The sequence below is a fragment of the Myotis daubentonii genome, chromosome 16 (genome assembly GCF_963259705.1).
Source record: "Myotis daubentonii chromosome 16, mMyoDau2.1, whole genome shotgun sequence".
NCBI lineage: Eukaryota > Metazoa > Chordata > Mammalia > Chiroptera > Vespertilionidae > Myotis > Myotis daubentonii.
The window spans coordinates 46,048,656-46,068,178 of NC_081855.1; the positions used below are offsets into that span (position 1 = coordinate 46,048,656).

The 19,523-nt window shown below is 58.9% G+C and overlaps 1 protein-coding gene across 3 annotated transcripts; it reads left to right on the forward strand.

Annotated features, from left to right (window-relative positions):
• Positions 1 to 2,474: 2,474 nt before the first annotated feature.
• Positions 2,475 to 19,438, forward strand: SAMD14 (sterile alpha motif domain containing 14). 3 transcript variants are annotated; one of them, XM_059670664.1, is made up of 10 exons: positions 2,475 to 2,775; positions 7,268 to 7,322; positions 13,606 to 13,772; positions 14,223 to 14,511; positions 15,631 to 15,718; positions 15,818 to 15,892; positions 15,998 to 16,157; positions 16,682 to 16,801; positions 16,889 to 17,044; positions 17,808 to 19,438. In XM_059670664.1, the coding sequence occupies exons 2-10, from the start codon at positions 7,280 to 7,282 to the stop codon at positions 17,961 to 17,963; spliced, it is 1,254 nt and encodes a 417-aa protein (XP_059526647.1). In that variant the 5' UTR covers positions 2,475 to 2,775; positions 7,268 to 7,279; the 3' UTR covers positions 17,964 to 19,438. The 3 variants fall into 3 exon arrangements, with proteins under 3 accessions (XP_059526647.1, XP_059526646.1, XP_059526648.1); XM_059670663.1 differs by having other exon boundaries at positions 16,682 to 17,044; XM_059670665.1 differs by lacking the exon at positions 13,606 to 13,772.
• The last annotated feature ends 85 nt before the right edge of the window (positions 19,439 to 19,523 follow it).

Below are 19,523 nucleotides of genomic sequence, written 5' to 3' on the forward strand. Positions count from 1 at the left end.
GCCCTTCAAGGTCACCTTGGTGGGTCCGGGACACCTGAGAGAGTGGCCGCAGTGGTAGTCTGCCCCTGAAGCACCCTTGCCGATGGCTCTATCACACACGTTTCACTCATGTCAAGCCACATCCTGGCTTCCCATGGCTTGCCTTCTCAGACCTCCTAGTTCACCTCAGGACCACACAGGACCCATCCAGTCCTGCCACCCACCCGAGGGTCACCTGGAAACCTGGGGGTGACGACCATGCCTCTCAAGGCATCATCTCCAAGTGGACCATTCTTGGAACTCTTCTGCAAGATCTCTAGGTGGCTGAATCCCAGGGTCAAACCACAAGGTCATAGGTGCTGGCTCCAGAGTTAGAGGTCACTGGGGCCCTGCTCAGGAAACAGCCAAGAAGTGAAGCGCTGGGCCTCCCTGAGTGGGGAGGGAGACATGGGGTTGCGCGTCCAGGGTGCGATCCTGCTGCTCATCTGTCCTGGGTCCTAGGGGAGGGGCCTGCACATGGTATGATCCAAAAGTTGGGCCAAGTAGGCCCCCGCCTCACATCTAAGCCTGTGTGTGGCTTTGCTGAGAGAGATTCTCAGGCCTGAGATGTGACTTGCCCATGAGCTACGTCCATGTTTGGGGCTATGTGCCAAGGGGCTATGGGCAGGCCTATATGAGGCTTACTGCCTCAGCCCACCCTGTCACCTGCCCAGTCTTAGGAGGTTGGGTAGTTTGGGGGCAACTCCAACACTTGCCATTGGGGAGGGAAATCAGATAAAGGTTTTAATTCCCAGAAGCGTAGGCACCCTCCCATAGAACCTGCCCCTCACCCCCAGCACTGACATTGCATACCCATCCCTACAGGGACCATATAATCAATCACCCTACTCCAGCCTCCCACCCGGATCTCACCAGATGCCTGCAAGTCACGTCTATAAAGACCCCGGACAATAAATAGGCTGTCACCAAAGTCACCACCACCTCCCTCATCACAAGCCAGCCAGCACCCCCTGGCTGCCAGCAGATTCTAAAGACACCCAGAGACTCAACATGCCACCTCTCACAGCCCCTCAGAGACCTGAGACGGCAGAGACACTGGCCATTGGGGAGCTCTTCCTACAGACCACACCCCTGTCCCGAGCTCCAGACCTCACCTCCTGCTCTTAAACAAGCCACGTTCATTCTTCTAAGCCTCTGTTTTCTCCTCTTTAAATGGAGAGTGATTGGAACACCTGCCTCATTCTTAATCCGAGAACAATGCTTAGTACAGTGCCTGGCACCTCCCAAGCCAGCGCAGTATGGTAGCTAGCTGTCGACTTTTACATTATCTCCCCTCGGCTGGCCTGCCTCCACCTCCAGCTCACCAGGTCCAAGTCTGATCTCATCCCTCTCATCCCCTCATCCCTGCCAGCTCCACCTCCAGGGCCAAGCCCTGCAGTCATCCTAGACCCCTCCTCCCTCAGTGGCCAGCCAGGCCCCAAATGCTGTCCATCTTTTCCCTTCTACATCCTGAATAGTTGTCAACTTGGTCTTTGATCTTCATGCCCACCGCCATCCTCTCTCTACAGCCTCACGGGGGTGTCCCTGGCTCCAGGCTGCCCTCTCCTGACCAGACGCCACGGAGGAGCCAGGGGTTCCTCCTAAAATGCAAGCCCGACCCCCTCCCTCCCCTGTTACTTCCCCTGCCGCTGAGGGCAAATGCCAGCCCTCGGTCCAGCCGGTCACCTCCACCTCTGCAGCCTCACTGCTCCTCTCTTCTCTCCACCCCCACCCCGCCTCTCACCCCGGCCCCACGAGCACTTCCACCCCGGCCTGGCTGCGGGAGTAGCCACCCTGTCACCTCCTCCAGGAATCCTTCCGGATCACCTCCATCCCCTTCCTCACCCCGCCTCCCGGCGCGGCCCAGCGCCCCGCACCCCCACCCCGTGCGCTCTCCCGGCGCGCAGGTACCCTCCGTGGACCAGGCCTCCCCCCGCCCCCCTCCCCCCGGGCTCCGCCGCCAGCCCCACGGCCGGGACCGGGTTGGTCCGTTCCCCGCGGTCCCCTCGGGCCTCCGCGCCCGCGACCACGCGGTGGAGGTCTGTTCAGTGGACGAATCAGGAGCCTGCGCGGACCTTGCAGAGGAGGCGGGAGCCCCGGGGGTGCTGAGGGGGGCCGCTCCCCCCGGGCCCCGACTCCCGGGCTGAGAAGTAGCGACAACTCCGAACCCCTCGCCGGGCCGCCGGCCGCCTCCGCCCCTCCCCCTCCCCCCGCTCTTTGTCTCCCGGGCGCCCACCTCCCCGCCGCGCGCCCCCTGCATCGCCCCTTCCGGGGGACCCCGAGACCCCCACCGCCGCGACGCGACGCGCAACGGCCTGCCCGGCGGGGGAGGGGCCGCGTCCAGGGGGCCTGGCAGGCGGGGAGGTGGCTGGCGCTCTCTCTCTCTCTCTCTCTCTCTCTCTCTCTCTCTCTCTCTCTCTCTCTCTCTCTTTCTCTCCCTCTCCCTCCTTCCCCCTCCCCCTCCCCCTCCCCCCCTCACACGCACACACACTCACGCACACGCACGGAGCATCCTCCCATTAGGTCTCCCGGTCCAGCCCCGCCGGCGCCTCCTGCTCGCAGCAAACCCTCCCCAGCGCTCCCCACGCCCCCCCTCCGGCTTCGGGACCCTCCTCGCCGCCCCCACCCCACTCCTGGGATGGAGCGGACCGAGCCCGCCCGGAGCCCCCCGCGGCCGGGGTGACGGCCCCCGCCCGGAGCACCAGGGGCCCGGGGGGTTCCTTAGGCGCCGGCCGCTGAAGATGACCGATGCTGGAGGTGAGGGGCCGGGACGGGCGGGCGGGGAAGCGGGCTGCGGGGGACCCCGAGGGGGGCTGGACGGAGTGAAGCGGCGGGGCCTTTCTTCCCCGTCCCTCGGGGGCTGCGCGGAGCCCGGGAGCCGGGCTGCCAGGGGAGGGGACGGAGACAGGATGGTGTCCCTAATCCTCTCCCTCCAGCCCGCTGCCGGGATAAATTAATTTAAAAACTGGCGTGGGAGGAGGGGGAGAGGGCTTAACTCTTTCTCGTCCAGCGCCGCGAGGGGCTGATGGATTGGGAAGAAACTGTCCGAGAGGCTCTGATGGGGGAGTGGGGCCCTAGGGGTGCAGTGGGTGCCCTGCCCTCCACCTCTCCCCCAGCTCCAGCGGCGCCGGGGGGGGGGCACGCTTGCCCGACGCCCCCAGCCTGGGCCTATGGGAGAGGGGCTCGGCTTTCTCTGGCTGCCCAACTGCCTCCTCGCACCCCAGCCTCCTCTGCCGGCCATTCCTCAGCCTTTCCCAGTTGCACTTCTCTCTCGGTCCGTTCTGCTCCTCCTGGGCGCCTTTCCTCCAGCTGCCCGGCCGGGGCCACCCCTCTCCGCAGCCCCCCTTGGGCCTCACTCGGGGCTGCCGGTGGCCTCTCCACCTCCGCTCTCCCCAGCCCCGCTGTCTCCTCTCCTTCCTTCTCTCTGGGGCTCTTGGACTGACCCCCGCCCCCCAACCGGTCTGTTCCTACTACCCCTCTCTCTCCGGGCTGTGCCCCTTTCTTTCTCTTTCCCCTTCCCCTGGGTCCCAAGAAGCTTTGAGCTCACCTGGCTCCCAGAAAAGGGTCAAAGGTCATTGGAGCTCCTCTTCCGAGAATTGGAAGGAGCGCCCAGTAGAGTCAGAGCTCGGACTGTGAGCGGAGGGTCAGGTTCATCTCTCCCTGTGGCCGTTACCTGGCTGTGTGTGTGTGTGTGTGTGTGTGTGTGTGTGTGTGTGTGTGTAGGAGTGTGATGGCTCAGTTTGGAATGAGGGGGTTGAGTGGGAGAGGCCTGGTGACCCCCTGGATGTCCTGCCTCCAGAGTAAGGAGGGTCCCCCAGCCACAGGGAGTTCTGGGTGAAGGTGGGGAAGAAAGCAGTTTGTGCTGAATCAGGATGGATTGGGCGCAGGTGGGAGCTGGAAGCCCCGCCCTCCCCTGAGGGCACCTGACAGAGGACTCCTTTCACCCGAGGGTCTCCACCTGGACTGGCCTTGAATAAAGAACACGTGGGCCCCTTGCTTCCCTCGGTGGTTAGAGCGGTGGGTTGGGGGTTCGATTCCCAGTCAAGGCATGTACCTGGTTGCAGGTTCAATCCCTGGCCCAGTTGGTTGGGCTGCTGGAGGGGGAGGCAACCAATTGATGTATCTCTCTCACATCGATATTTCTCTCTCTTTCCCCCTCCCTTCCACTCTCTCTAAAAATCAATGGGAAAAATATCCTCACTACTCGGGCGAGGATTAAAAAAATTTGAAATCAATAAAAATGTTAAGAAAAGAGCACATGGGATCTCCATGTCAGGTTGTCTAAGAGAGGAGTCACCACAGCTTCCCTCAGGGAGCCTCCATTCTTATCTTTTTTTAAATTTACTTTTTCTTTTTAAATCCTCACCCAAGGATATGCTTGTTTGTTTGCTATTGATTTGAGAGAGAGAAAGACCAGTGTGAGAGAGAAACATCTATCAGTGGATCAGTTGTCTCCAGTATGTACCTGACCGGGGATCGGACCCTCAACCTGAGTATGTATCCTGACCCGGAATCCAACCCATGACCTTTCCTGTGTGGGACAATGCTCCAGCCAACGCAGCCATACCGGCCAGGGCTCATTCTTACCTTCAGAGCGTCCCTGGTCTGGTGGGGAATACTGCCCCCGCTCCTCAGGGAGCTCCCATTCAGCTGTGGGAGAGATGTGACCCACTTAGGGAATCAATGAAATATGAAAAATTCCTCACTTCCCAGTGCTTGGGTAAGGGTGGATTTAGAAGTTATGTAGACACATGGGAGGACGGAGGGCTATCTAGGACGGCTTTCTGGAGGAGGTGGCAGCTGTGTGCTGGGGAATGAGGAAATGTGGTTTATTCTTAGGGGTAGCCTCCCTGCCCCTCTGGCCCTTCAGGACAGGAAGAGGGGTCCTACAACTTCTTTGCTACTTGCACCCAGAGTTCAGGAATGGCAGGAGGGTTCTTGGAGGGCCTGTATACCTGGCCCCTTCTGATACCTCATTTCCTGTTTTCAGCCCCAAGCACCCATAGAGCCTGCTTCTCCCAGTTCTAGCCAGTATGGAGCAGCCCCCTTTCCTCTACCTTTCTCCCCTCGGTGTCCTTTCCTTATGAGCATCTTCCAAAACTGCAGATCCTCACCCAGGATAGGGCTGAGGGGCGGGAGACCCGGGTCAAGGTGGCGTTCTGCCAATTATCTCCTGCATCTTGGTTTTCACACCTGTAACGTGGGAATACTAAGAGTCCCAAGCCTGGCTAGCGCTCCGTGAGACGATGTCTCTGTAATAACGGGACAGCTGGGAAAGGCCCAGGCACGTGACTTAGCTTTCTTACACCTACCACATGTCTGGTCTAACCCAGTGCCCTGCCCTTCTCATGCAGACCGGAGTGTTAGAAGTAACTGGAGCCCTAGCCAGTTTGGTTCAGTGGATAGAGCGTCGGCTTGTGGACCAAAGGGTCCCGGGGTTGATTCGGTCAAGGGCATGTACTTTGGTTGTAGGCTCCTCCCCAGCCCAGGCCCTGGTCGGGGCTCATGCAGGAGGCAACCAATGGATGTGTTTCTCTCACATCAATGTTTCTGTCTTTCCTTCTCTCTTCCATTCTCCCTAAAAATCAATGGAAAAATATCCTGGGGTGAGAATGAAAAAACAAACAAACAAAAAAGCAGTAACTGGAGATCATGGCCCTGGAATGCAGTGTGCCCTGCCCCTGAGCTTCCTCGCTCCCCCTTCATCCAGTATCCCCCTGCCCCTCTGACACCCAGGCCTTGGTGTCGGCTGCTGCAATCCTATATCTGCTAGGAAGCCCCAATTGCTTCAACTGCACATATCCTGCTTCCCCACCTGCCCTCCTTGCTTCCCACCAAAACCACAAAATCAGCCCCCCACCCATCTGCACTTCTTCCCAGAACATGCTCAATGCATCATAGAGAGTTGGCTGTCCACTGCTGTGCTGTGAGTACTCCTCGTACCCTCTGGCATCTGTGAGTCTGTCTAGAACTGCGAGTTTGTCAAGAACAGTGGCTCTGCTGCTGATGGCGCCAGCTTCCTGAGTAGCTCGTGTTCAGGAAGGCAGGTGGTGAGCGCACCAATGATGGGGGTAGGGAGGTAGGACTGGGTGATAGATTGGAAGGCGGATGGGTGGATAGTATGAACTGATGGATGCAAAGATGGATGGATGGAGGGATGATGGGTGGATGGATGGAGGGATGGATGGATGGAGGGATGATGAGTAGATGAATGTGTAAGTAGGGAGGGAGGTAGATGGATGGAGGGAGGGAGGGATGGATGGATGATGGGTGGATGAATGTGTAAATAGGGAGGGAGGGAGGTGGATGGATGGAGGGATGGATGGATGGAGGGATGGATGATGGGTGGATGAATGTGTAAGTAGGGAGGGAGGGAGGGAGGTGGATGGATGGATGGAGGGAGGGATGGATGGATGGATGGATGGATGATGGGTGGATGAATGTGTAGGTAGGGAGGGAGGGAGGCAGGTGGATGGATGGATGGAGGGAGGGATGGATGGATGGATGGATGATGGGTGGATGAGTGTGTAGGTAGGTAGGGAGGGAGGCAGGTGGATGGATGGATGGAGGGAGGGATGGATGGATGGATGGATGGATGGATGGATGATGGGTGGATGAATGTGTAAGTAGGGAGGGAGGGAGGGAGGTGGATGGATGGAGGGAGGGAGGGATGGAGGGATGGATGATGGGTGGATGAGTGTGTAGGTAGGGAGGTAGGTAGATGGATGGTGGAAGAACCTGAGTTCTGGTCCTGATATTGCCGTTAACTTGTTATGTGATCTTAGGCCATTCTCCCTGTTGCTTTATTTGTAAAATGAGTGGATTGGATTTAAGAATCTCCAAGATTTCTCCTAGATTTTCTGTTGGACAGTTTATGATGAGTGAAAGTTTTCTGGGAAAGCTAACGAAGGAAAGGCCTGAGAGAGTGAAGGGGGAACGTACTGTGACCTGGGTGGAGGCACACGGCAAATCAACTGGGACCATGACCACGGGACTCAGCCTGTGTCTACACCTTGGACCTGCTTCTGCCCCTGCCTTCTGCTCTGCCTCCTGCCCCACCCGCCACAATCCGGGCTATCGCTGTCGCTATCGTTCAGATAACTTCTCTTCCAGGGGCCTGAGGAAGAGTTCTGAGGGGAGGGGAGGGGCCAGAGGCCAGGAGCAGGTAGCCATTGCTGGCTCCCTGGTCTCCACCAACCTGAAGCTCTTACCCATGGTTTTTCTCTGTCTGCCCCTTTGTTCTCCCCAGCTCTCTTGAGCCATGGCTTCTTCAAAGCTCCGAGAAGCCGCTGATGAGGTGTTTGGTAAGTTCTGTTTGGCTCTGTCTCTCGCCAAGGCCACCTGGCCCTTGGTGTGGGGTGGCAGGGAGGAGTGAGTCCCTTGGGGACTTTAGTGTGTGTGTGTGAGTGTGTATGTTGTGGTCGTACAGCCTGATTCTTTGTCACACATCTGGACATGGCAATTACAACAGCAGCAATATTAATAAGGATCCTCTTTTAATAAGTGCTGTCTCATGCCAGGCACCAAGGCCAGCACCCCCATCTCACACGCCCGTCTCATTGAATCCTCACACTGATGCTAGGGAGTGTCCGTTTCACAGACAAGGAGCTCGGCACAGTGCTGGAGTGACTTGCTTTAAAGATCACGTGGTAGGTTCATGGCAGAGCTGGGACTCCAGGCTGCCAGTTCCCTGCTCTCGGTCACGGTGCGGTACACCTGTACCCGCCAGGACAGGTGACACACATCACTTTTAATCTGCATACACAAGGGACCTCACTCTGCATGGATGTACACAGAACTCAAATGCATAACACGCAGTCTCAGTACACCCTGGGTGCGTGCACACACCTGCCTGCGTCCTTCACCCCCTGCGACCTTTCTATTGTATGAATTGGGGATAGACAGCCAGCAGGGCAGAGTTCCCAGCATACAGTGGGGTGGAAAGGCTGTTTCCCAGCTGGAATTGGTGCAGGAGTCAGTGAGCAAGGGAACATGGAGGAGAGGTGGAGACGGACGGAAGCGCCTGAAGCCGGTCGTGTGCAGCTTTCAGAACTCACATTGGTGTGCATGACCTTGAGGGGCTTCTGGGTGTGGAAGGCCACAGGGCCTCCCAGCTTCTCCTCCCCTGACTTCTCATCTCCACCTTCCTTCCCTTTCCTCCTCCCCCTCCCCTGCTCACCTCCTTCTCCCCTGCCCCTGCCACATGCCCTGGCCATGCCAGGAACTGCGCCTCCCTGCTCCTGGGGGATGCCGCTTTCCACTCACTCTCCCTGGGAACTGTGAAGGGTTTGCCTCTAGGACAACCCCCCCCACCCGCCGCCATGAACTGCGGCTGGGCCTCAGACTCAGACTTGGAGCTGCTCCACCTCCACCCAGGCCTGGCCTGACCTCTGGCCTGACAGAGCCCCTTCGTCCTCCACTCCCCTCTCCCACCCAACCCTTCCTGTTTTCCTTCTCCCTGACAGCCCTGCCTGCTTCCCCAAGGCGAAAGGCAATTAAATATTCAAGACTTCCCACTGCCCTGGGCCTGAGTAGCTCCCAGGGGGAGAGTGGGGAGGGAAGCATCTGGAGGGAAGGATGGAAGAAAGGGAGAGGCTGGGAGAGCCAGGGCTGGAGGAGGGACTGCCCCACCTTGCTCCCTAGATCCTCCAAGGTAAGATGGCCATGGTCCTGTGGTCATGGCCCAGAGTCAGGAGCAAAGGGCCCTCTCCCTGGCCCTCCTCTTTCTCCCCATCCCTATGCATGTATGTGAGTGTGTGTAACAGACACATGCCAACAGTATTTTGTTGTGGGAAACCAAACGTAGGGAGAATAGCACTGTGCACTCCATCATGTAACTCAGGGTGGCTGGTCACCCGCTGAGCCCTAGCACCCCCCAGAGTGGCAAGAACGCTGGCCTGGGAGCCCGGAGACCTGCATGCCATGACCTCTGCCCCTGGGTTAAACCTTTCCTCCCCCGGCCTCACCTTCCCTACCTGTGAGATGAGGGTTTGGACTCAGAAGTCACTCCCATCTAGGCCTCAGAGGAGGTACAGCGGCTTGTTAGTTACAAACCGAGCCTTGGGAGCCAGGCTGCCTGTAACCCGCCGGCTCTTCACCAGCCATATTAAGGCTGCCTGGGGATTCCCGGAGTCTCTTCTCATAGGGCTGTGGGAGGTTTAAACGAGCTAGTAATTGTGAAGCACTTAGACCAGCCAGTGAGTATTAGCTGTCCTCACTGCTTCCAGTGTCAGGGGGCAGGGAACAGAGGGCTCCCTCCCCCAGCTCAGCCCAGGGAGCCTTCCCCAGCTCAGCCCAGGGCCTGCACTGCTGGCTGCACTGGCGCCTGCTGGTCGCCGGGCACTCCAAGCCCGAGACCATGCCATCCCCTCTTGTTCTTTCTGCAGCCTTGGCTCTGTATTGTCACCCACACCTCAGCCTGGCGACCTCATCTAGAACAGTGGCCCCAGTCACTGCCTGTCTTCCTCCTACATTTGACAAATGTTAGAGGTACCGCCGAACAAGCCAAAGTCACCGCCATCATGGAGCGTGAATTCTAGCCCAGGGCCGAGCAGGGGGGCGGGTAACAAAGCCCACACGACTAAACAGGGAGAGGGTAGAAGTGCAGGGTGCTGTGCAGAGGATGGGACGTGGGCAGTGTTGGGCAGTGACCTCACCAGCACTTGCGTGGAACTGGGGTCCAGCTCTGCACCTGCCCATGGAAGTGTGGCTTTACCTCGCTTGTCAAACGCCTACTGAGCACCTACCCTTGCCAGGCCCTGCACCAGGCTCGTAGGGTACCCATGGACAGGCAAGGGTGTCACTTCTGCTGTGTAGACTGGCATGGGACACTCATGCCCAACCAGATCATAGTGGCTGTCCGGAGTGGGGGGAGGCGACGAGGTGACATGTTGGAGTAGAGGGCCAAAGGGTGGCGAGTGATGGAGCGGAGAGAGGGAGCACAGGGATGGAGGTGGGACAGAAGGTAGAGGCGGGTGTCGGGGTATCAGTATAAGCGGTTCCATCCAGTGCCCACTGCAGCCAGTGCCTGTGAGCACTTACCACGTCACAGGCGTTATGGGGAAGCACGTTACATGGATTCTCTTATGTGGTGCTCACGGCTCCGTAAGGAAGAGACTGCTGGTATGGCCCCGTTTCACAGACGAGGAAGCAGTTAGCTAAACGGAAGTAACTTGTTCCGGGCCGACCAGCCAGCAATTGGCAGGACTGGGTTCAACCCAGGCCCTCTGGCCCCAGGGCTTCTGCTCTTAACCAAGGTGTGCCTATCCGAGCACGCTGTGCCGAGGAGGGAGTGAGGCAGCTCAGCAGAGGGGGCGCTGGGCCCCTCAGGACTTGAATGGAGGGCCGAGGGCATGGACTTGATGTTGGGATGACCACTTCCCACCCCTCACCCCTGACCCTCTGCCTGGGGTTTCAAAAGCAGGAGAGTATGAGACACAGTCAGAACTGTGCTTTAGGATTTCTTCTAACTTGTAGAAAATGGGAGGGGAGAGAGAACAGAGCCTGCACACGTTAGGAGCAGGGAACTAAGAATGGAGGGTGCTGAGGCCATGCTCTGGGACAGTGGGGTAGGGTGAGGGTGGTGGTGGAGGGGGAGGTGGGAAGCTGGGGAAGGCCTGGCCTAAGGCAATCAGTCCTGTTGGAGAAAGAGGCCAGGTTCCAGGGGTGTGAGGAGGCAAACCTGTCCTTTCATTAAAATAATATTTTCTAACCACTACATACCAGGCACCATTCTGTGCCTGTGTTAGAGCAATGGACAAAATAGAAACATCTGTGCTGGTGGAGCTGACCCTCTAAAGAGTGCAGAGAGACAGTAAATGAAATAAGATATACAGTATTCTAGGGAATGATACACAACACAGGAAAAAATAGATATGTGAAAAATAGGTTCTGGGGTTATTATAGATTATTAGAGGCCTGGTGCATGAAATTCATGCACTCAGGGGGAGTCCCTCAGCCCGGCCTGCACCCTCTCGCAGTTCAGGAGCCCTTGGGGATGTCCGAATGCTGGCTTAAGCGGGCCTAAGCTGGCAGTCAGACATCCTTAGCACTACTGCAGAGGAGGGAGAGGCTCCTGCCACCGCTGCTGCGTTCACCAGCTGTGAGCCGGGCTTCTGGCTGAGCGGTGCTCCCCCTGTGGGAGCGCAGTGACCACCAGAGGGCAGCTCCTGCGTTGAGTGTCTGCCCCCTGGTGGTCAGTGTGCATCATAGCGACCGGTCATTCTGCTGTTGGTCTGTTTGCATATTAGCCTTTTATTATTATAGATTATGTGGTCGGGGAAGTCCTCAGAGTATTTAAGCCAAGACCGGAAGGAGGTGAGAACCATGCAGAAATCGTGGCTAGAGCCTGCAGGACAGGAAGAGGAAGTGCAAAGGTCCTGAGGTGCAGGTTAGGCTAACATGAGGAAGAGCCAGGCAACCAGGACGGCTGGAGTGGGGAGAGGGAGAGAAGCAGAAGCTCAGAGAGGTGGCACAGAGTCTCTCAGAGGGCAGACTCGGGTGGAAGGCTCCTGGGAGACGCAGGTTCTTCCTCTGTGTGAGATGGAAGTCACAGAGGAGTGACACGGGCTGACATGTTTTATCAGGATCACTCTGGTGGCGGTGTTGAAAATAGACTGTAAATGGGAAAAGGAGGAGGAGGGAATACCAGCTGGGAGGCGAGAGGAGATGATGACCTAGACAGGCTGTGAGGAGTTCTCTTTCGTCTCCCCTCCTCTACCTTACCCTTTCCTTCCTTCCCCTCCTCTCCCCTATCCTCTCTTTTTCTCCCCTACTCTTCTGTGGACTGTCTCTCCTTTCTCCCCATATGCATACATGCATGTGAGTGTGCGTAACACAGACACATACGAACACTATTTTATTGTGGGAACTCAAAAGCGGAGATAATAGCATTGTGCTCTCCATGATATGCATGTACTTGTCACTCAGCCGCAACCATCGTCGGCGTGTGGATTAGCCGCGCTCCGTCTGTCCCTTTGCGCGCTCCACTCCTCTGCCCCAGGATTATTTTGAACCTAATCCAAAACATCTTGTCATTTCACCATAAATATTTCAGTCCGTGTAGATATCTGCCAGAAGCGGAGCGAAGAGGAACTGGACGGATGGGTGGGTAGGGCGGGAGGGAGAAAGAGGACCCAGCGATGACTCCAGGGGTTTGCTCGAGAAGCTGGAAGGATAAAGCTGCCATTTGCTGAGCTGGGCACACTGGGAGGAGCAGCTTGGGGGTGGGGAGTCCAGTTCTGACATGCGCATTGAAGATGCCCATTGGCCATGCACGTGGAGATGTCAGGTAGGCAGCTGGACACATGAATGACCACCTGGGTCTGAGGCTGAGGGTCAGGGCAGCAACTGGGTGAAGGAGGAGGCCTTTCACTGAGCCACGGGACAGAGAAACCAGTTTGAGGCCAGGTGGTGGGTTTGTTTTGATGGGTTGAGTATGAGGTGCCTGGTAGGTGCTGAGGTGCCCAGGTTTGGGATTCAGGGGCGGGGTCAGGGCCGGAAATAGACATGGGTGGTTGTTAAGCCAGGAGAGCCTCTGGGATGTCTGCAGACAAGAGAAAGAGGAGCAGACAGCACAGAACCGGCCTGGGGGATGGGAGGGGTCCCTGAACTCACTGGAGGTAGGGTAGGAAGGTCTAAATCCATCCTGAAGTCCCGGAAGAACCTTCTCTGCCTGGCGACTCGGAGGTTGAGAGACACACTGGGAGCAGTAGGGTTTATGCATGACCCACTCGCTGGGTTTGCCAGCTCTTCCTCCACATCCCCAGCCAGGACGTGGCCCTGGGGCACAGACCCCAGGACAGGCCCCCGGCCTCAGGGCACTGTGAGTTTTCCTCCCTGCAGCTGCCACTGGGTTGTGTGTGTGGAGGGGGAGGGGGCGGGGAGCAGGGATCCCTCTGCTCCAGTTCCCCGGAGAGCCAGTGGTGCTATCTGAGTGTGACCCCGAGCACGGCACAGCAAGCCGGTGTCCCCAGCGGGGCCAGCCTCTGGAGCCAGACTAGCCAGGCTCCAGTCCCAGACCACTGCTAGCTGGTGGCTTCAGGCAGACCTTCCCTCCCTGAGCCTCAAGTTTGCTCAGCTCTAAAATGTGCATAATAACTGCCCGAGCCTGGTGCAGTGGGCACTTCCTCAGTGATAGCCATTGCTACCGTGATCTCTCCAGTCTCATCCCCCAGCCCTTCCCTCCACAAACCTATACCCTCCAACTGCCTGGGAGGTGCCCCTTTGGCCCCGCTGCCCTACTTCCCAGCATTGCATATATGAGTCTCGCCAACCTGGCATATGCAGATCTTAAAACCCAGCCCTGGCGTGTCCTCCTCTGACCCAGCCAGCCAGGGCGGTCCTGTCCCCCCCCCCCCCCCGCCCCACCTGTGAGGGTTCCATCACCCGGCTGTATCTATGTGCCCACGTGTCTGCTTCCCCGGAGACTGAGAGAGACCATTACCCATCTCATCTGCACTCCCAGTGCCTGGCACTCGGAAACATCCATTGAATGCCTGGGGCGTGAGTGCAGGTGGCCACTGGAGGTGGGCCTCTGGGCTTGCTGTCCTCATGCATCTGGTCTCTGCCCCTCCCCCCGGTTTGCAGACCTAGACTTGGCTGTGCCAGAGACCGTCAGACTGGACAGCAGTTTACACAAAGCCCGGGCCCAACTGCTGGCCAAAGGCCGTAGACACCGGCCTTCCCGCTCCAGGCTTCGGGACAGTGCCAGCTCTGCAGAGGACGGTGAAGGCTCCGATGGGCCCGGAGGCAAGGTTGGGGCCGCCCACCCAATCACACAACCCCACCCACTCTTCTTGCCCCTGGAGAGCCCCTCCGCACCCTCTTCCAGGGAAGCCACACACCCAGGCTTCTGATCTAATAATGCTCACAAGCTGTAGCTACCTTCACATTTGGCTCATTTCATCCTTAAGGAAGAGATTATCATCCTCATCTTACAGATGAGAAAACGGAGGCTCAGAGGTTCCGTCACAAAGTCACACAGTAATGGAAGGAGGTGGGATTCAACCCCAGCCTATGTGACTGCCCCTGTTCCCCCCTCGCACTGCCCAGCCACCCCTCCGCCCGCATGGGGAGAACCCCCTCTAGGTCCCCGAAAGACAGGCGCCTCAGAGGCTCCCGTGCAGTTTACAGGGCGAGCCTGGCGCCCAGCCCTCAGGGAAGCGGGGAGGAGGGATGGCGGTGAGCGGCTGCCCCTCCCGCAGGTGACCGACGGCTGCGGGAGCCCCCTGCACCGGCTGCGCTCGCCCTTGCACTCGGGCCCAGGGTCTCCGGCCGTGGGCTCGTTCTGCCTGGAGCCTCCGGGGTTGCGGCGCAGCCTGGATGAGGATGAGCCGCCACCCTCGCCGCTCACTCGCTACCGACCCCTGCACAACGCCGCATCGCACGAGGGCCTGGCCGCCGCCTCCTGCTCGCCGCCGCGCTCCGCGCCCTCCTCGGACAGCTCGCCCAGCTTTGTGCGCCGCCACCTGCGTGCGGAGCCGCACAGCGAAGGTGAGCGAGGCCCGCGCGGCGCCCCCTGCTGGTGCGCGCGGGGACCGCAGCGGCACCGAAGCCCAGGGCTGGACCGGGTGCAGAGCGGCTGGGGGCTGGGGTGGTGACGGTGGTTAACACCTCGTTTCACTCATCTGCGCGCCTACGACGGGACGCTGGGCGCACAAGCGAGCAAACATGCAGTTTCTCAGCCTCCGGGGGCTTGTAGTTTCCGGGAGGAACAATGAAATAGTTTCTTATAGTCCACCGGTTGGCGACCGGCTCCAAAGGTTTCCTTAAAGCAGCGGTCTCCAACCTTTCGGACCTCGCGGACCACCGGTAGGCGACAGCTGGTAGCGGGCAAGAGGAAAACTGGGTCTAGGTGGGACACTGCTTCTCTGATGGAGAGACAGCGCCTGCAAGCCAAGCCAAGTCCTTATTTTATAGCCAGATTCCACGAGGTAAAGTAAGGGCGTGGTCAGGATGTTTACAATGTTCTCCAGGGTTTCGAATCCACTCAATTACACGCACCTGATCAAGCTTTGTTTCCTTGCTGCACCTCCCGCAGCCCATATCACTCAGCCACGTGGGGCCACAGGTTCGAACCATAAGGTCAAGCTTACTAGGTTCAACCATAGCCTTTGGCTGTCATTGTGCTGGGACTTGCACGTGGCTTTGTCACGAGAGGACCGTGCCCTCTCACTAGTCCCAGGCTTGAACCTGTCCAAACGCTGTAGCCGCTGCCACAAGGGAGCATATAAAAGGTGACAGGACCTAGTTGGGAGCATCCTGGAAGGCTTCTCTGGGGAAGTGACATGTGGTGCAAGATTGGAAGGCTGGTTAGAAGTTGGCCCAGATAAAATTAACACGAAATAGTAGTGGTCTCTACCTTTTCAGAGTCGTTTATGGTTTGCATAAGGTTTTCATAAACATCCCATTAGGTCCCATGAAATATCCCCGTATTTGAGATGAAGGGAGCTCAGAGTAAGGGTGACTGTCCTGGGTCACACAGCCAGTGAGGGGCACCAGAGCCAGATGGCATGATTCTAAGTCGGGAGAAATTTCCACCACCTCACACCGGCAGCTGGAGGAGGCAGGTAGGCAACCACACGGGCTGTTTCCTTCCCTCTTCCCCAAAAGATGACAGTCGGGATGCCAGCCCACCTGAGCCTGCCAGTCCCACCATTGGCCTGGATAAGAAGACTCGCCGGAAGTTCCTGGACCTGGGGTGAGTGGAGGAGGGACCAGAGCCAAAGGCGTGGAGCTGTTGGGGCGCAGGGTAGTACAGTGGGCAGCATGGGCCCACCCCCCTCTTCCCTCCCCGTAGGGTCACCTTACGCCGAGCATCTACTAGCAAGAGCCGGAAGGATAAGGGCAGCAACCGCCTGTCCATGGGCAGCAGGTAAGTGGTACCCACCACACCTCAGCCTCAGCTTCTACCCATAATTCCCTGTGGGCCCGGCCCTCTCCTCGGTGCCCACACCCAAGCAGGCTGCTCTCTCCACAGGGAGTCGGTGGAGGGGTCCAGCAGGTCGGCGGGCTCCCCGTTCCTGCCCTTTTCCTGGTTCACAGACAGTGGCAAGGGCTCGGCGTCCTCCGGCAGCACCACCTCCCCTGCCTGCTCCCCTAAACATGAGAGCTTCAGCCCTAAGAAGTCAGCTTCTCAGGTAAGTCCATGGCCTTCTTGCCCCCATACTGGCCCTCGGGCTCAGATGACATGGGAGCATACTCCACTCTGGCTCGGGCTGGGATCAGGCAGTCCTAGAGTCCATTAGTCCTCCATAAAGCCATTCGGTGGCTCACTCATTCATCCATCTGTTTGTGCATTCACTTGTTCACGTATTCATATTCTGATCAGTTAAGTTGTTGATTCATTCATTGCTTCATCAGTTCAGCACATCACTAAATACTATGATTCCCCTAGCGTATACCCAGCCTGAGGTCTCCTCTATTCCTGCTAACTTTTCTGCCTGGCTCATTCTAGCCCCATGTCCTCCCACAGGCCTCAGCTCCTAGTGCCTCTCACGAGTCACCAAGTCATGTGGTGCCTGCCCAGCTCCTGGCTCATGCATAGGGTGCCTGGTGCCTCGTCCAGGACATCTCCGTCCAGATGGGGGTGGGTGGTTTGCGGGGACTCCCTTGAGCTGGGGGCAAGCTTTCTGCTCAGCAGCATGCACACCCTCCCATCTAGGAATCCACCCTGAGTGATGACTCCACACCCCCCAGCAGCAGCCCCAAGATCCCGAGTGGTCCCCGGCAGGAGACCAAGTGCTCCTACCCCTACCACACGCTGTCCCAGTCTTCGGATGAGGTGAGCAGGCCCTGGCCTCTGACTCTGCCGGGTGTGCAGGCCCCAGGCCAGGTCTGCCCCCCTCACTCTCCTTGGTCTCCGCCCCAGTTCCTGGATGAACCTCTTCCCACGATCCACCACTGGACCAGTCAGCAGGTGGGCCAGTGGCTGCACAGCCTCAACCTGGAGCAGTATGCCGCCGAGTTTGCCGCCCGGCAGGTGGACGGGCCGCAGCTCCTGCAGCTGGATGGGAGCAAACTGAAGGTGGGTCAGCCTGAGGCAGCCTTCAAGGACTGGGCTCCCCTACCCTGACCTTGTCACTCCTATTGCCCTAACCTCTGCCGTCTAGGTAGGGTCCCTGGCCCGATCTTTGTACTCTGAAAGTGAAACTGAAACCCAGTTCTTCAGTTTGACCTTCAAGCTCCAGGCCTTGACCTTTAGGGCTTCATCTCATCTAACTCTTGACTCTGATGAGTCTCCTGGTGTCGTGGGAAGCAGGCCTCTCCCCTGATCACCTTGTCCGATTCTCAGTGGAGGCGGGTGGTAATGGAGGGGGATCAGGAGGGGCCTGATGTTTGTGCTGGGAGGTTCTGGCCTGTTTCCACCCTCTGCCAAGTTGCTTGGGGAAGGAGTGGGGAGGAGAGCCCCCCGGGAAGTCTCTCGAGTGGGAAGGGGCCTCACCAACTGACCAGCTGTGTGACCTTGGGCAAGTTGCACCCCATCTCTGGGCATCAGGGTCATGGCCAGGCTGAAATTCTGAGTGGAGGAGTGGGAGCCAGGGATTATGGGAAGTGGAGGACGGTGGGGGCTGGGGTGCTGGTAAAGGGCCTGGTACTCCCCACCCTCTTCTCTCCCAACTACTCCCGTTCACATTCTTGCCCTGAGGGTTCTGATCCACTGGCAGGTCTGGGAGGTGGCGGCTGCACTTCAGGGAGGACAGGTGGAGCTCCGGGGAGGGCACACCTGGACACACAGAACCTGGGGGTGGTTCTGGGGCGCTGTCCCTCACTCTCAGCTCCTACCCCAGAGCCTGGGGCTCAGCAGCTCGCATGACCGGGCACTGGTGAAGCGGAAGGTGAAGGAGCTGGCGGCGGCCGCTGAGAAGGAGCGCAAGGCCCAGGAGAAGGCTGCCCGGCAGCGCGAGAAGCTCCGGCGCCGGGAGCAGGAGGCCAAGAAGACCTAGAGGAGAGCGAGGAGGCATGGCACCCAGGCACGGGCAGCCGCCGCTCGGCGGGCACAGGCTCCCGGGGAAGTGGAGCCTGGGCGCCAAGCTTGGGCTGGCCCGGCCCCACGGCCTCAGGGGTACATGCCCTCTCTCATCTTGTCACTCTGTCTGGACCAAGATCCCCCAGAAAGGGAGGCCCAGGGAGAGGGCCCAGTACTAAATCGCCTTCCAGGACTGGCTTGGCACAGAGTTCCTGGGGGAGGTTGCAGATCATGGGAAGAGGGCAGGGAGGCCAGGGCTGAAGGCAGCCTGGGAGCCCAGAGGTCCCTGGGTCAGCCTGACTCTCTGTCCTCAGGCCACCGTGGTGCTGGGGCCTGCAGTGAGCTGGCATGTCTACCTGCCTGCCTCCCAGAGGCCCTGCCATGGGGCCAGGGTCCCAGGGCTGTCAGGTGGCTGAGCACCCGGGGAGGAGTGGGTGGGTGGAGTCGGTCCTCTCGGCTCTCCAAGGTGGCTGTGTGTGGGAGAGCCCTCTGTTCCCAGGGAGGCTGGTGGGCACTGCAGCCCGCTGCACTCAGGGTAGACTCCAGTCTCCTCCTCAACCGGAGAGCAGAGCAAGCAGCACGGCTGTCCGCGCCGTCTGTGCAGACTTCAGGCGAAGGGAGGATGAAACCCTCCTTTTCTTCCCCTGCCCTGCGGCCCCAATGACGAAAGGACACCTTACAGTCCTCCCCTCCCGGGGCCCAGCTAGGCCTGTGTTTGCCCTGCTCTCTAAGGCAGGCCCACTCCTCCTCCGGCTGCCCTCAGAGGGCACCTGAGCCCTCCCTGCCCACAGAACAAACTCAGAGCTGGTGGGGACACAGGACGCCCCCTACCGATGCCTGTGTGGGACTGAACTGGCGAATCCTCACCTTAGCCGGGCAGAGGCAACTCTGGGTCCCCTGGAAACTGCTAGATTGGCAGGGTTTGTCAGCCCTCCCTCACTTGGAAGACAGTGCAGGCTCTGCCTACAAGGAGGGGTGGGGCCAGCCCCCACCCCGTGGGGATGGAGTGTATCCCAGCAGCCCAGGGATGGCACCTGTCCTTGTCGGGAGGTGCACTCCGGGCTAGAAAACTAGCCCAGCTTCTGGAGCACTGGCCAGTTTCCAGTGGGGCTACGGGGCCTCTGACTAGAAGTGGCCCCACCCCTGCATCTGCCTGGAGGGGGGGACAGGACCCAGCGCATGCCGACTCCCTTCATTCCTGCCCAGGGCCTGTGGCTTGAGGGCCACCCCGTCCCTGGGACCCAGCCCTTTGCTGCTCTTTGCTAGAGGAGGGCTTCAGAGGGAAACAGATACGGGGGCACTGGCACCACCTGGGCCCGGTGGAGGCTGGTGGGGAGGTTGGCGGGCACCCGGGTCCTGGAAACTATCGGGAGCTCTATGGGTGCCCACCTGCATGTGAAGGGGGAGGCAGTACTCAATTTATTTCAATAAACACTTATGATGTGCCAGTGATCTCTGTCTTCCTGGCTGGGGGCTGGCCTGGGCTCTGTCCCTGTGGTAACACTGAGTCATGCCCTGAGCTGTCCGAGCATCCCGA